Source organism: Patagioenas fasciata, chromosome 35 (genome assembly GCF_037038585.1).
Source record: "Patagioenas fasciata isolate bPatFas1 chromosome 35, bPatFas1.hap1, whole genome shotgun sequence".
Lineage (NCBI taxonomy): Eukaryota > Metazoa > Chordata > Aves > Columbiformes > Columbidae > Patagioenas > Patagioenas fasciata.
In genome coordinates this window covers 2,883,028-2,900,000 of record NC_092554.1, presented here as the reverse complement: position 1 = coordinate 2,900,000, position 16,973 = coordinate 2,883,028, and the positions used below count along the sequence as shown (strand labels likewise).

The 16,973-nt window shown below is 62.4% G+C and overlaps 2 protein-coding genes across 4 annotated transcripts in view; both read left to right on the top strand.

Annotated features, from left to right (window-relative positions):
• Positions 1–1,283, top strand: part of SYT3 (synaptotagmin 3) — a 27,707-nt gene extending 26,424 nt beyond the window's left edge. Inside the window, exon 12 of the mRNA XM_071801056.1 lies at positions 1,173–1,283. The gene's annotated coding sequence lies outside the window, so the exon portion shown is untranslated. The remainder of the gene's footprint in view (positions 1–1,172) is intronic.
• A 2,030-nt stretch (positions 1,284–3,313) lies between these two features.
• On the top strand, positions 3,314–16,519 carry LRRC4B (leucine rich repeat containing 4B). 3 transcript variants are annotated; one of them, XM_065859645.2, is made up of 2 exons: positions 3,314–3,728; positions 14,516–16,519. In XM_065859645.2, exon 2 carries the CDS (start codon positions 14,553–14,555, stop codon positions 16,497–16,499), a length of 1,947 nt encoding a protein of 648 aa, XP_065715717.1. In that variant the 5' UTR covers positions 3,314–3,728; positions 14,516–14,552; the 3' UTR covers positions 16,500–16,519. The 3 variants fall into 3 exon arrangements, with proteins under 3 accessions (XP_065715717.1, XP_071657238.1, XP_065715719.1); XM_071801137.1 differs by lacking the exon at positions 3,314–3,728 and adding an exon at positions 10,362–10,432; XM_065859647.2 differs by lacking the exon at positions 3,314–3,728 and adding an exon at positions 10,363–10,425.
• Positions 16,520–16,973: the final 454 nt, after the last annotated feature.

The window sequence follows — 16,973 nt, the reverse complement described above, 5'->3', positions numbered from 1 at the left end:
GGAGGGACTGGGAGGGACTGGGAAGGACTGGGATGGACTGGGGGGGACTGAGATGGACTGGAATGGACTGGGAGGGACTGGGATGGACTGGAGGGACTGGGAGGGACTGGGAGGGACTGGGAAGGACTGGGATGGACTGGGGGGGACTGAGATGGACTGGAATGGACTGGGAGGGACTGGGATGGACTGGAGGGACTGGGAGGGACTGGGAGGGACTGGGGGGGACTGGGAGGGACTGGGAGGGACTGGGGGGGACTGGGGGGGACTGGGGGGAATGGGAAGGACTGGGAAGGACTGGGGGGGACTGGGATGGACTGAGGGGGACTGAGAGCACTGGGAGGGACTGGAATGGACTGGGAGGGACTGGAATGGACTGGGAGGGACTGGGATGCACTGGGATGGACTGGGAGGGACTGGGATGGACTGGGAGGGACTGGGGGGACTGGGGGAGACTGGGATGGACTGGGGGAGACTGGGAGGGACTGGGAAGGACTGGGAGGGACTGGGAAGGACTGGGAGGGACCGGGGGGGACTGAGAGCACTGGGAGGGACTGGGATGCACTGGGATGGACTGGGTGGACTGGGAGGGACTGGGGGGACTGGGGGGGACTGGGGGGAATGGGAAGGACTGGGAGGGACTGGGGGGGACTGGGATGGACTGAGGGGGACTGAGAGCACTGGGAGGGACTGGAATGGACTGGGAGGGACTGGGATGCACTGGGATGGACTGGGAGGGACTGGGATGGACTGGGAGGGACTGGAGGGACTGGGGAGGACTGAGGGGACTGGGAGGGAATGGGGGGGACTGGGATGGACTGGGAGGGACTGGAATGGACTGGGGGGATTGGGGTGGACTGGGGGGACTGGGAGGGACTGGGATGGACTGGGATGGACTGGACGGACTGGGGGAGACTGGGGGGGAATCGGAGGGACTGGGAGGGACTGGGAGGGACTGGAGTGGACTGGAAGGGACTGGGGGGGGACTGGGAGGACTGGAATGGCCTGGGGGGGACTGGGGGGACTGGGAGGCACTGGGATGGACTGGGGGGGTACATCACCATACTGGGGGGTACTGGTCCATACTGGGAGTCACTGGTCCATACTGGGGGGGTTCATCGCCATACTGGGAGTCACTGGTCCATACTGGGAGTCACTGGTCTGTCTCTCCATAGGACCCCGAAGCCATAGGGACCCCCGGGCCCCCCCCGGGCCCCAACCTGCACCACAGGGGGGCCCCGCCCCCCCCACTGTGAACCCAGGCGTCCGGGAGGGGGATCCCCCCCCCCCCATGAAGGACCCAGGCGTCCGGGTGGGGGATCCCCCCCCCTCAAAGGACCCAGGCGTCCGGGTGGGGATTCCCCCCCCACGAAGGACCCAGGCGTCCGGGTGGGGATCCCCCCCCCCCCCATGAAGGACCCAGGCGTCCGGGTGGGGGATTCCCCCCCCCATGAAGGACCCAGGCGTCCGGGTGGGGGATTCCCCCCCCATGAAGGACCCAGGCGTCCGGGTGGGGATTCCCCCCCCCATGAAGGACCCAGGCGTCCGGGTGGGGATCCCCCCCCCATGAAGGACCCAGGCGTCCGGGTGGGGATTCCCCCCCCCATGAAGGACCCAGGCGTCCGGGTGGGGGATTCCCCCCCCATGAAGGACCCAGGCGTCCGGGTGGGGATCCCCCCCCCATGAAGGACCCAGGCGTCCGGGTGGGGATTCCCCCCCCCATGAAGGACCCAGGCATCCGGGTGGGGGATCCCCCCCCCACAAAGGACCCAGGTGTCCGGGTGGGGATTCCCCCCCCATGAAGGACCCAGGCGTCCGGGTGGGGATCCCCCCCCCCACAAAGGACCCAGGCGTCCGGGTGGGGATTCCCCCCCCCCCATGAAGGACCCAGGCGTCCGGGTGGGGATTCCCCCCCCCCATGAAGGACCCAGGCGTCCGGGTGGGGATTCCCCCCCCCCCATGAAGGACCCAGGCGTCCGGGTGGGGATTCCCCCCCCCCCATGAAGGACCCAGGCGTCCGGGTGGGGATCCCCCCCCATGAAGGACCCAGGCGTCCGGGTGGGGGATTCCCCCCCCCCCATGAAGGACCCAGGCGTCCGGGAGGGGATTCCCCCCCCCCCCCATGAAGGACCCAGGCGTCCGGGTGGGGATCCCCCCCCCCACAAAGGACCCAGGCGTCCGGGTGGGGATCCCCCCCCCCCCACAAAGGACCCAGGCGTCCGGGTATCGCTCCCCCGCCTCAATGTGTTCGTATGTGGGGGTCCTTGGAGGGACCCAGGCGTCCGGGTGCCCCCCAACCCCCCCCCCCCACACACCTCGTGTCGTGTATTTGTATGTAGGGGGGGTCCAAAAGGGACCCAGGCGTCCGGGAGCACCCCCCCCCCCACCCTTTATGTGTGTCTATGGGGGGCAGCAAAAGGGACCCAGGCGTCCGGGAGCCCCCCCCTTATGTGTGTCTGTGTAGGGGACCCAGGCGTCCGGGTGTCCCCCCCCCCCCTCTGTCCTATGTCCCTGTGTCTGTGTCACCGTGTGGGGCCGGGGGGGCCCCAGAAGCCATAAAACCCCCCAATAAACCCCCCAGGAGCCGCCTGAGCCTCCATGAGTGGGAATGGGGACGTGGGACATGGGGACGTGGGACAGGGGGACAATGGGGACATGGGGACAATGGGGATAGGGGGATATGGGGACAGGGGGACGTGGGACAGGGGGACAATGGGGACAGGGGGACAATGGGGACAGGGGGACATGGGACAGGGGGACATGGGACAGGGGGACATGGGACATGGGGATATGGGACATGGGGACAATGGGGACATGGGGATATGGGACATGGGGACAATGGGGATAGGGGGATATGGGGACAGGGGGACATGGGACATGGGGACATGGGGACATGGGGATGTGGGACAGGGGGATATGGGGACATGGGGTCATGGGACAGGGGGACATGGGACAGTGGGACATGGGGATATGGGGACAGGGGGGCATCGGTATGGGGACGTGGGGGGGGGCACAAGGTTTGGGGACGTGGGGGGACACAGGGGACAGGGGGACACAGGGGACAGGGGGACACAGGGGACAGGGGGACACAGGGGACAGGGGGACATGGGGGCCACGGGGCTATGGGGCCACGGGCTCACGGCGCGGTGTCCCCGGCTGGGTTGCGGCACCGTCCGCCCGTGTCCCCCATGTCCCCCAGTGTCCCCCGGTGTCCCCCGGTGTCCCCCGGTGTCCCCCATGTGTCCCAATGTCCCCCCGTGTCCCCCCGCCCCATCCCCATCCCCGACCCCGCCCCCAACCCCCCGCCCATCCAGCGCCGCCACCGCCCCCCCCGGAGCCGAACGGGGCCGAGCGGAGCCGAACGGAGCCGAACGGAGCCGAACGGAGCCGAACGAACCCGAACGAACCCGAACGCGGAGCCGAGCGGAGCCGAACGGAGCCGAACCTGCGCCCGAACCCGAACGCGGAGCCGAGCGGAACCCGAACGAAGAACCGAACCCGGGCCCGAAGCGGAGCCGAACCCGGGCCCGGAGCCGAACCCACCCGAAGCGGAGCCGAACCCGGGCCCGGAGCCGAACCCGCCCGAAGCGGAGCCGAACCCACCCGAAGCGGAGCCGAACCCGGGCCCGGAGCTGAACCCTCCCGAAGCGGAGCCGAAGCGGAGCCGAACCGGCCCGAAGCGGAGCCGAACCCGCCCGAAGCGGAGCCGAGCGATGCTGCGGCCCGGCCCGGTGAGTGCGGACCCCAGTGCGGACCAGTAACCCCCCCCGGGCCTCCCAGTACAGCCCCGCCCGCCCCCCGCGGCCCCCCCGGCACGGAGCGACCCCCCCCGGCCATCCCAGTGCGGACCAGTTCCTCCCAGTATAGAGCCGACCCCCCCGTTCATCCCAGTATAGACCAGTCCCTCCCAGTATAGCCCCGTGTCCCCCCCCCATCCCTCCAGTATAGCCCAGTCCCTCCCAGTATAGCCCCGTGTCCCCCCCCCCATCCCTCCAGTATAGCCCAGTTCCTCCCAGTATAGACCCGTGTATTCCCCCCCATTTCTCCAGTACAGAGCAGGCATCCCAGTATAGCCCAGTCCCTCCCAGTATAGACCCGTGTATCCCCCCCTCATCCCTTCAGTATAGCCCAGTCCCTCCCAGTATAGACCCGTGTCCCCCCCCCCATCTCTCCAGTATAGCCCAGTCCCTCCCAGTATAGCCCCATGTCCCCCCCCCATCCCTCCAGTATAGCCCAGTCCCTCCCAGTATAGCCCAGTCCCTCCCAGTATAGACCCGTGTCCCCCCCCCCATCTCTCCAGTATAGCCCAGTCCCTCCCAGTATAGCCCAGTCCCTCCCAGCATAACCCAGTCCCTCCCAGTATAGCCCCGTGTCCCCCCCCCATCCCTCCAGTATAGCCCAGTCCCTCCCAATATAGACCCGTGTATCCCCCCCCATTCCTCCAGTACAGAGCAGGCATCCCAGTATAGCCCAGTCCCTCCCAGTATATCCCAGTCCATCCCAGTCCATCCCAGTCCATCCCAGTATGGCGGGGGATGCTCATCGCCACGGTGACGGTTGCCGCGGCGACCGGAGCCCATGGATACGGGGGGGGGGGGGATGCGGCACGGCCGGACCCCCCCACTGTGCTATAGGTGCCCCCTGGCCCTATAGGGACCCCCTTGGGGCTATAGGGCCCCCCCGGCACCTCCTATAGGGCCTATAGGGCCTGGTGCCCCCCCTATCCTATAGTGGTCCCCCTGGCTCTATAGGGTCCCCCCCCAGCAGCTGTATGGAGTCCGTAGGGGTGCACCCCCATCCCTATAGGGGCTATAGGGTCCCCCTGTCCTGGCTGGGATCCCCCCCACGTTCCATAGGAGGTATAGGCCCCCGCCTATAGAAACTATACGGAAATCACTCCATAGGTGTTACAGGGTCCCTATAGGGACTATAGGGTCCCCCCCCGCCATGGGCTATAGGGGTTTCCAGGCCCTATAGGGACTATAGGGTTGTTCCCCCACCATGGGCTATAGGGGTTTCCAGGCCCTATAGGGACTATAGGGTTGTTCCCCCACCATGGGCTATAGGAGTTTCCAGGCCTTATAGGGACTATAGGTTCCCCCCCCAGGGGCTATAGGGCTTCAGTCTATAGGGGCTATAGGAGTTTCCAGGCCCTATAGGGACTATAGGGTGTCCCCCCACCTAGGGGCTATAGGGCTTTAGTCCATAGGGGCTATAGGGGTTTCCAGGCCCTATAGGGACCATTCAGGCCCTGCCTTGCTTCTGCGTGGCCCTATAGGACATATAGGACCCCTGGGCCCTATAGGAGCTGTGGGGAGGACCCCCTGCCCCCTCCCCAGCCCCATAAAGCCCATAGGGGCCCCCAATGGGGCTGTAGGACCCCATAGGACCTATAGGCTCCCCCCCACCCTATAGGATCTATAGGGTCCCCCTGGCCTCCCCTTGTGTCCTTATAGAAGCCATAGGGGCCTCTCAACCCTATGGTGGCTATAAGGACCCCCCAATCTATAGGGCGCCCCCAGTTCTATAGGGTCTATAGGCTTCCCCTCACCTATAGGAAACCCCAGATTGGGGTGTATTTGGGGGTCCCTGTGTAGTTGGGGGGGGTCCCCGTGTATTTGGGGGTCCCTGTGTATTGGGGTCCCTGTGTAGTTGGGGGGGTCCCTGTGTATTTGGGGGTCCCTGTGTATTTGGGGTCCCTGTGTTTTGGGGTCCCTGTGTATTTGGGGGTCCCTGTGTATTTGGGGGGGGTCCCTGTGTATTGGGGTCCCTGTGTATTTGGGGTCCCTGTGTATTTGGGGGTCCCTGTGTATTTGGGGTCCCTGTGTAGTTGGGGGGGTCCCTGTGTATTTGGGGGGGCCCCATGTATTTGGGGTCCCTGTGTATTTGGGGGTCCCTGTGTATTGGGGTCCCTGTGTAGTTGGGGGTCCCTGTGTAGTTTGGGGTCCCTGTGTAGTTGGGGGTCCCTGTGTATTTGGGGGGGTCCCTGTGTATTTGGGGGTCCCTGTGTATTTGGGGGGGTCCCTGTGTATTTGGGGTCCCTGTGTATTTGGGGGGGTCCCTGTGTATTTGGGGGTCCCTGTGTATTTGGGGGTCCCTGTGTAGTTTGGGGTCCCTGTGTATTGGGGGTCCCTGTGTATTTAGGGGGGTCCCTGTGTATTTGGGGTCCCTGTGTAGTTGGGGGGGTCCCTGTGTATTTGGGGGGGTCCCTGTGTAGTTGGGGGTCCCTGTGTGTTTGGGGGGGTCCCTGTGTAGTTGGGGGTCCCTGTGTATTTGGGGGGGGTCCCTGTGTGTTTGGGGGGGTCCCTGTGTATTTGGGGGTCCCTGTGTATTTGGGGGGGGTCCCTGTGTATTGGGGTCCCTGTGTATTTGGGGTCCCTGTGTAGTTGGGGGGGTCCCTGTGTATTTGGGGGGGCCCCATGTATTTGGGGTCCCTGTGTATTTGGGGTCCCTGTGTATTGGGGTCCCTGTGTATTTGGGGGTCCCTGTGTATTTGGGGTCCCTGTGTAGTTGGGGGTCCCTGTGTATTTGGGGGGGTCCCTGTGTATTTGGGGGTCCCTGTGTATTTGGGGGGGTCCCTGTGTATTTGGGGTCCCTGTGTATTTGGGGGTCCCTGTGTAGTTTGGGGTCCCTGTGTATTGGGGGTCCCTGTGTATTTAGGGGGGTCCCTGTGTATTTGGGGTCCCTGTGTAGTTGGGGGGGTCCCTGTGTATTTGGGGGGGTCCCTGTGTATTTGGGGGTCCCTGTGTATTGGGGTCCCTGTGTATTTGGGGGGGTCCCTGTGTATTTGGGGGTCCCTGTGTAGTTTGGGGTCCCTGTGTATTTGGGGGGGTCCCTGTGTATTGGGGTCCCTGTGCAGTTGGGGGGTGCAATGGGGTTCAATGGGGTGCAGTGGGGTGCAATGAGGATTCAATGGGGTTCAGTGGGGTTCAATGGGGTTCAATGGAGGTTCAATGGGGGGTAATGGGGGTTCAATGGGGTTCAATGGGGGTTCAATGGGGGTTCAATGGGGGTTAATGGGGTTCAATGGGGTTCAATGGAGGTTCAATGGGGGGTAATGGGGGTTCAATGGGGTTCAATGGGGGTTCAATGGGGGTTCAATGGGGGGTAATGGGGTTCAATGGGGTTCAATGGGGGTTCAATGGGGGGTAATGGGGTTCAATGGGGGTTCAATGGGGTTCAATGGGGGTTAATGGGGTTCAATGGGGTTCAATGGGGGTTCAATGGGGGGTAATGGGGTTCAATGGGGGCAATGGGGGTGCAGTGGGGGTTCAATGGGGTGCAGTGGGGTACAATGGGGGTTCAATGGGGTGCAGTGGGGTTCAATGGGGAGCAATGGGGTTACAATGGGTACAGTGGGGTTCCATGGGGTGCAGTGGGGGTTCCATGGGGGTGCAATGGGTTCAGTGGGCGGTGCAGTGGGTTCAATGGGGTGCAATGGGGGTTCAGTGGGTGCAGTGGGGGTTCAGTGGGGTTCAGTGGGGTGCAGTGGGGGTTCAGTGTGGGTTCCATGGGGTTCAATGGGTTCAGTGGGGGTGCAGTGGGGGTTCAATGGGGTACAGTGGGGTTCAATGGGGTGCAATGGGGTTACAATGGGTACAATGGGGTTCCATGGGGTGCAGTGGGGGTTCCATGGGGGTGCAATGGGTTCAGTGGGGGGTGCAGTGGGTGCAATGAGGGTGCAATGGGGGTTCAGTGGGTGCAGTGGGGGTTCCATGGGGTTCAGTGGGGTGCAGTGGGGGTTCAGTGTGGGTTCCATGGGGTTCAATGGGTTCAGTGGGGGTGCAGTGGGGTTCAATGGGGTGCAATGGGGTGCAATGGGGCTTCGATGGGTTACAACGGGGTTCAATGGGTGCAGTGGGGGTGCAATGGGGTTCAATGGGGGTTCAATGGGTGCAGTGGGGGTTCAATGGGGGCAATGGGGGTTTGATGGGTTACAATGGGGTTTAATGGGTGCAGTGGGGGTGCAATGGGGTTTAATGGGGTTCAATGGGTGCAATGGGGTTCATTGGGGTTCAATGGGTCCAATGGGGTTCAGTGGGTTACAATGGGGTGCAATGGGGTTCAATGGGTGCAATGGGGGTTCATTGGGGGTTCATTGGGGTTCAATGGGTGCAATGGGGTTCAATGGGTGCAATGGGGTGCAATGGGGGTTCCGTGGGTTTCAATGGGGTTCAATGGGTGCAATGGGGTTCAATGGGTGCAATGGGGGTTCATTGGGGGTTCATTGGGGTTCAATGGGTGCAATGGGGTTCAATGGGTGCAATGGGGTGCAATGGGTTACAATGGGGTTCAATGGGTGCAATGGGGTGCAATGGGTTCAATGGGGTTCAGTGGGTGCAATGGGGTTCAGTGGGGTTCAATGAGTGCAATGGGGTGCAGTGGGTTACAATGGGGTTCAATGGGTGCAATGGGGTGCAATGGGTTCAATGGGGTTCAGTGGGTGCAATGGGGTTCAGTGGGGTTCAATGGGTGCAATGGGGTGCAGTGGGTTACAATGGGGTTCAATGGGGTGCAATGGGGTTTAGTGGGTTACAATGGGGTTCAATGGGTGCAATGGGGTGCAATGGGGTTTAGTGGGTTACAATGGGGTTCAATGGGTGCAATGGGGTTCAATGGGTGCAATGGGGTTTAGTGGGTTACAATGGGGTTCAATGGGTTCAATGGGGTTCAATGGGTGCAATGGGGTTCAGTGGGTGCAATGGGGTTCAGTGGGTTCAATGGGTTCAATGGGGTGCAATGGGGTTCAGTGGGTGCAATGGGGTTCAGTGGGTTACAATGGGGTGCAATGGGGTTCAATGGGTACAATGGGGTTCAGTGGGGGTACAATGGGGTTCAATGGGGTGCAATGGGGTTCAATGGGTACAATGGGGTTCAGTGGGTTACAATGGGGTGCAATGGGGTGCAATGGGGTTCAATGGGTGCAATGGGGTTCAATGGGTTCAATGGGTACAATGGGGTTCAATGGGTACAATGGGGTTCAGTGGGTTACAACGGGGTTCAATGGGGTGCAATGGGGTTCAATGGGTGCAATGGGGTTCAATGGGGGTTCCGTGGGTTTCAATGGGGTTCAATGGGTGCAATGGGGTTCAATGGGTGCAATGGGTTTCAATGGGGTTCAATGGGTGCAATGGGGTTCAATGGGTGCAATGGGGTTCAGTGGGTTACAATGGGGTTCAATGGGGTTCATTGGGGTTCAATGGGTGCAGTGGGGTTCAATGGGGGTTCATTGGGGTTCAATGGGGTTCAATGGGTGCAATGGGGTTCAGTGGGGTTCAGTGGGTTACAATGGGGTTCAATGGGGTGCAGTGGGGTTCAATGGGGGTTCATTGGGGTTCAATGGGGTTCAATGGGTGCAATGGGGGTTCAGTGGGGTTCAATGGGGGTTCCATGGGGTTCTGTGGGGTTCAATGGGGTTCAATGGGTGCAATGGGGTTCAATGGGTTACAATGGGGTGCAATGGGGTTCAATGGGGTGCAGTGGGGTTCAATGGGTTACAATGGGGTGCAATGGGGTGCAGTGGGGTGCAGTGGGGTGCAATGGGGTGCAATGGGGTGCAGTGGGGTTCAATGGGGTGCAATGGGGTTCAGTGGGGTTCAGTGGGTTACAATGGGGTTCAATGGGTGCAATGGGGTTCCGTGGGTTACAATGGGGTTCAGTGGGGTTCAATGAGTGCAATGGGGTGCAGTGGGTTACAATGGGGTTCAATGGGTTCAATGGGGTTCAGTGGGTTACAATGGGGTTCAGTGGGGTTCAATGGGTGCAATGGGGTGCAGTGGGTTACAATGGGGTTCAGTGGGTTACAGTGGGGTGCAATGGGGTTCAATGGGTTACAATGAGGTTCAGTGGGTGCAGTGAGGGGTTCAATGGGGTGTAATGGGGTTCAGTGGGTTACAATGGGGTGCAATGGGGTTCAATGGGGTTCAATGGGGTTCAATGGGGTTCAATGGATGCAGTGGGGTGCAATGGGGTTCAATGGGGTTCAGTGGGGTTCAGTGGGTGCAACGGGGTTCAATGGGGTTCAATGGGGTTCATTGGGGTTCAATGGGTGCAATGGGGTTCAATGGGTACAATGGGGTTCAGTGGGTGCAATGGGGTTCAATGGGGGTTCCATGGGGTTCAATGGGTGCAATGGGGGTTCAGTGGGGTTCAATGGGGGTTCCATGGGGTTCCGTGGGGTTCGATGGGGTTCAATGGGGTTCAATGGGGTTCAATGGGGTGCAATGGGGTTCAATGGGGTGCAATGGGTTCAGTGGGTGCAGTGGGGGCGGGTCCCATCCCGCCGGCCGGCGCGGTGGGGGCGGGGCGGTGGGGGAGGGGCCGCAGAGGTGGGGGAGGGGCAGGAAGGGGAAAGGGGGGGGGGCAGGAAGCGCGGGGGGGGGAGGAAGAGGAGGAGGAGGAGGAGAGGAAGCTGGCGCTGGAGCGGGGGTGCGGGGTAGGGGGTGCGGGCACCCATGGGTGGGGGGGATGGGGGAGGGAGGGGGGGGTGTCGGTGCACGGGGGGGGGAGGGGGGGATGCGCACGCGGGTTGCGGCGGGAAAGGGGGGGGGGAGGGGCGGAGCGGGCCGGGCGCGTGCACACGGGGGTGCGCGGGAATTGGGGGGGGGGGGGGGGGGTGCACACGCGTGGGCGGCATCAATGCACCCCTCCCCCCCCATTGCACCCCATTGCACCCCATTGAACGTCATTGCACCCCATAGCACCCATTGCACCCCATTGCACCCCATTGAACCCCATTGCATCCCCCATAGCACCCATTGCACCCCATTGCACCCCATTGAACCCCATTGCATCCCCCATAGCACCCATTGCACCCCATTGCACCCACTGAACCCCATTGCATCCCCTATAGCACCCATTGCACCCCATAGCACTCACTGAACCCCATTGCACCCACTGAACCCCATTGCATCCCCCATAGCACCCATTGCACCCCATAGCACCCATTGCACCCCATTGCACCCACTGAACCCATTGCATCCCCCATAGCACCCATTGAACCCCATTGCACCCCATTGAACGTCATTGCACCCCATAGCACCCATTGCACCCCATTGCACCCCATTGCACCCACTGAACCCCATTGCATCCCCCATAGCACCCATTGCACCCCATAGCACCCATTGCACCCCATTGCACCCCATTGAACTTTATTGCATCCCCCATAGCACCCATTGCACCCCATTGCACCCACTGAACCCATTGCACCCCATAGCACCCATTGCACCCCATTGCACCCACTGAACCCCATTGCACCCCATAGCACCCATTGCACCCCATTGCACCCACTGAACCCCATTGCATCCCCCATAGCACCCATTGCAACGAGTGCACCCCCCATTGCACCCCCTTGCACCCATTGAACCCCCATTGAACCCCCATAGCACCCACTGCACCCCCCATTGAACCCCATTGTACCCCATAGCACCCATTGCCCCCCCATTGCCCCCCATTGCCCCTATTGCACCCATTGCCCCACCATTGCACCCCTATTGCACCCATTGCACCCCTATTGCCCCTTATTGCACCCCATTGCCCCCCCATTGCACCCATTGCCCCCCATTGCCCCCCATTGCCCCTATTGCACCCATTGCCCCACCATTGCACCCCATTGCACCCCTATTGCCCCTTATTGCCCCCCATTGCCCCCCCATAGCACCCATTGCCCCCCATTGTACCCCATTGCACCCATTGCCCCCCATTGCACCCATTGCCCCCCATTGCCCCCCATTGCACCCATTGCCCCCCATTGAACCCCCATTGCCCCCCATTGCCCCACATTGTACCCCATTGCCCTCATTGTTCCCATTGCCCCCACTGCACCCCCCATTGCCCCCACTGCACCCCATTGCCCCCACTGCACCCCCCATTGCCCCCACTGCACCCCATTGCACCCACTTCACCCCCCATTGCCCCCATTGCCCCCATTGCCCCCACTGCACCCCCATTGCACCCTATGGAACCCATTGCCCCCCCATTGCCCCCATTGAACACCCATTGCACTCCCTATTGCACCCATTGAACCCCATTGCGCCCCCATTGCCCCCAATTGTCCCCATTGCACCCCATTGCCCCCCATTGACCCCATTGCACCCCATAGCACCCATAGCCCCCCACTGTCCCCCATTGTCCCCATTGCCCTCCATTGACCCCATTGCCCCCCATTGCACCCCATAGCACCCATAGCCCCCCACTGTCCCCCAATGTCCCCATTGCCCTCCATTGACCCCATTGCCCCCCATTGCACCCCATAGCACTCATAGCCCCCCATTGCACCCCCATTGCCCCCCATTGTCCCCATTGCAACCACTGTGCCCATAGCCCCATTGCTCCCCATTGCACCCCATAGCACCCATTGCCCCCCATTGCCCCCATAGCACCCATAGCCCCCCATTGCACCCCCATTGCCCCCCATTGTCCCCATTGCACCCCCATTACACCCCATTGCCCCCAATGTCCCCATTGCCCCCAATGTCCCCATTGCCCCCATGCCCCCCATTGTCCCCCATTGTCCCCATTGCCCCCAATGTCCCCATTGCCCCCAATGTCCCCATTGTCCCATATTGTCCCCCATTGCCCCCATTGCCCCCATACCCCCCATTGCCCCCATAGCCCCCCATTGCCCCCAATGTCCCCATTGTCCCATATTGTCCCCCATTGCCCCCATTGCCCCCATACCCCCCATTGCCCCCATAGCCCCCCATTGCCCCCAATGTCCCCATTGCCCCCATACCCCCCATTGTCCCCCGTTGTCCCCATTGTCCCCATTGCCCCCCATACCCCCCATTGCCCCCATAGCCCCCCATTGCCCCCAATGTTCCCATTTCCCCCATACCCCCCATTGCCCCCATAGCCCCCCATTGCCCCCAATGTCCCCATTGCCCCCATACCCCCCATTGTCCCATATTGTCCCCCATTATCCCCATTGCCCCCATAGCCCCCATTGCCCCCATAGCCCCCCATTACCCCCAATGTCCTCATTGCCCCCATACCCCCCATTGTCCCATATTGTCCCCATTGTCCCCATTGCCCCATTGCATTGTGCTGGGGGGTTCACACGCGTGTGCACACGGGGGGGGTGCATGGGTTGTGCTGGGGGGTTCACATGGGGGGTGCAGGGTGACCCCCCCCCCCCCCCTTCCCCATGTCCCCGTGTTCCTGTGTCACCCTGTTCCCATCCCCCATGTCCCCCCGTCCCCTGAGCCCCCGGTGCCCCCGTGACCCCTTGTCCCCATATCCCCCTGTCCCCATGTCCCAATGTCCCCATACCACATATCCCCACGTCCCCATGTCCCCCTGTCCCACATCCCCATATCCCCCTGTCCCCATGTCCCCATAATCCCATACCCCTATATCCCCCTTGTCCCCATATCCCCCTTGTCCCCATATCCCTATATCTCATTGTTCCCATATCCCATTGTCCCCACGTCCCCATATCCCCTGTCCTCATGTCCTCCTGTCCCCCTGTCCCATATCCCAATGTCTCTCTGTCCCCATATCCCCACACCCCCTATCCCCATATCCCCCTGTCCCCATATCCCCCTGTCTCATGTCCCCATGTCCCCTTATCCCCATATCCCCCTGTCTCATGTCCCCCTGTCCCCATATCCCCTTGTCCCCATATCCCATATCCCCCTGTCCCCACATCCCCATATCCCCATATCCCCCTGTCCCATATCCCCCTGTCCCCACAATCCCACGTCCCTATATCCCCCTGTCCCCATGTCCCCCTGTCCCATATCCCAATGTCCCCCTGTCCCCACGTCCCTATATCCCCACACCCCCTATCCCCATATCCCCATGTCCCCCTGTCCCCATATCCCCTTATCCCCATATCCCATGTCCCATATCCCCCTGTCCCCACAATCCCACGTCCCTATATCCCCCTGTCCCCCTGTCCCATATCCCAATGTTCCCCTGTCCCCACGTCCCTATATCCCCACACCCCCTATCCCCATATCCCCATGTCCCTCTGTCCCATGTCCCCATATCCCCCTGTCTCATGTCCCCATGTCCCCCTGTCCCCATACCCCCCTATCCCCATGTCCCCATGTCCCCCTGTCCCGTATCCCAATGTCCCCCTGTCCCCACAATCCCATGACCCCCTGTCCCCACGTCCCTATATCCCCACACCCCCTATCCCCATATCCCCATCTCCCCCTGTCCCATATCCCCATGTCCCCCTGTCCCCCTGTCCCAATGTCCCCCTGTCCCCACAATCCCAATGTCCCCCTGTCCCCACGTCCCTATATCCCCACACCCCCTATCCCCATATCCCCATCTCCCCCTGTCCCATATCCCAATGTCCCCCCTGTCCCCACGTCCCTATATCCCCACACCCCCTATCCCCATATCCCCATGTCCCCATATCCCCCTATCCCCATGTCCCATGTCCCATATCCCCCATCCCCACATCCCCCTATCCCCATATCCCACATCCCCACATCCCCACGTCCCCTATCCCATATACCCCCATACCCCCTACCCCCTCTACCCCCTAACCCCTCTCTCCCCACAGCGCCTCCCGCGTCCCTGACCGGCGATGCCCGTCCGCCATGGCCGCTCCGCGTAGGCCTCTCCCTCCGCTCTTCCTCCTCCTCCTCCTCCTCCTCCTCCTCCTCTTCCTCCCATCATCCCCGGCAGCGCCTCCGCCATCTTGCCCGGCCGCCTGTTCCTGCAGCAACCAAGCCAGCCGGGTCATCTGCACCCGCCGCGACCTCCTCGAGGTCCCCTCCAGCATCTCCATCAACACCCGCTACCTCAACCTCCAGGAGAACCACATCCAGGTCATCCGCACCGACACCTTCAAGCACCTCCGGCACCTCGAGATCCTCCAGCTCAGCCGCAACCTGGTCCGCAAAGTCGAGGTGGGCGCCTTCAACGGGCTCCCCAACCTCAACACGCTCGAGCTCTTCGACAACCGCCTCACCACGGTGCCCACGCAGGCCTTCGAGTACCTTTCCAAGCTCCGCGAGCTGTGGCTCCGCAACAACCCTATAGAAAGCATCCCCTCCTACGCCTTCAACCGGGTGCCCTCGCTGAGGCGCCTGGACCTGGGCGAGCTCAAGCGCCTGGAGTACATCTCGGAGGCGGCGTTCGAGGGCTTGGTCAACCTCCGCTATCTCAACCTGGGCATGTGCAACCTCAAGGAGATCCCCAACTTGACGGCCTTGGTGCGCCTGGAGGAACTGGAGCTATCGGGGAACCGCTTGGGCCGCGTGCGCCCCGGTTCCTTCCAAGGCCTGGGGAGCCTGCGGAAGCTGTGGCTGATGCACGCGCGCGTGGCGGCGGTGGAGCGCAACGCCTTCGACGACCTCAAGGCGCTGGAGGAGCTCAACCTGGCGCACAACGAGCTGGCGTCGCTCCCCCACGACCTCTTCGCCCCTTTGCACCGCCTGGAGCGGGTCCACCTCCATCATAACCCGTGGCGCTGCGATTGCGACGTCCTGTGGTTGAGCTGGTGGTTGAGGGAGACGGTGCCGAGCAACACGAGTTGTTGCGCGCGGTGCCATGCACCACCGGCATTAAGAGGGAGGTATCTTGGTGAATTGGAACCGGGGCACTTCACCTGTTACGCCCCGGTGATCGTGGAGCCCCCCGCCGACCTCAACGTGACCGAGGGGATGGCGGCGGAGCTCAAGTGCCGCACGGGCACGGCCATGACGTCGGTGAACTGGTTGACGCCCAACGGGACGCTGATGACGCACGGCTCGTACCGCGTGCGCATCTCGGTGCTGCACGACGGCACGCTCAACTTCACCAACGTCACCGTGCAAGACACCGGCCAGTACACCTGCATGGTCACCAACGCCGCCGGCAACACCACGGCATCCGCCACGCTCAACGTCTCCGCCGCCGATGCCGCCGCGGCCGCCGCCGCCACCGGGTACACCTATTTCACCACGGTGACCGTAGAGACCATGGACGTCGGGAGCGAGGAGGCGGCGCAAACGCAAGCGGCGCCCACTATAGGTTGGGCGGGCGGCTCCACCGCGGCGCCGCCGCCGGCCACGCGGGCTACGGGGCGACCGTTCACCGTGGCCATCACGGCGGCGGCGGCAGCATCCGGAGGAGGAGGAGCGGGGCTCCAAGATTTGGATGATGTGTTGAAGACCACCAAGATCATCATCGGTTGCTTCGTGGCCATCACCTTCATGGCGGCGGTGATGCTGGTGGCGTTCTACAAGCTCCGCAAGCAGCACCAGCGCCACAAGCACCGCGGCGGCCCCGCGCGCGCCGTGGAGATCGTCAACGTGGAGGATGAGTTGGGTGGTGGTGGTGGTGGTGGTACAGGCGGAGGTGGTGGTGGTGGTGACAACAACCGGTTGGCGTTGCCGGCGCTGGAGAGGGAGCAGCTGGACCGGTACGCGGCGTTGGCCGCGCATTACGGCAAGAGCGGCGGCGCCGGAGGGATGGGGAAGAACCCGCTGCTCAACTCGGTGCACGAACCCCTGCTCTTCAAGAGCCCGTCCAAGGAGAACGTGCAGGAGACGCAGATCTGAGGGCGCCGCCTGCTGGGGGGGAGGACGGGGGGGGTTTGGGGGGTTTGGGGGGCGCGCGGCGCGAGGCGGGGGTGTGCGGCACGAGGGTTGGGTGGTGCGTGGGGGTGGGCTCGTGCACAGGGGTGGGCTCGTGCACAGGGATGGACTCGTGCACAGGGATGGACTCGTGCATAGGGATGGACTCGTATAATGCACGGGGTGGTTGTGCAACACGAGGGTTGTGCGATGCATAGGGATGGACTCATGCATATGGGTGGGCTCGTGCACAGGGATGGACTCGTGCATAGGGATGGACTCATATAATGCACGGGGTGGTTGTGCAACACGAGACTTGTGCAATGCATAGGGATGGGCTCATGCACAGGGATGGACTCGTGCACAGGGATGGACTCGTGCACGGGGATGGACTCGTGCAATGCACGGGGTGGGTGTGCAACACGAGACTTGTGCAATGCATAGGGATGGACTCGTGCA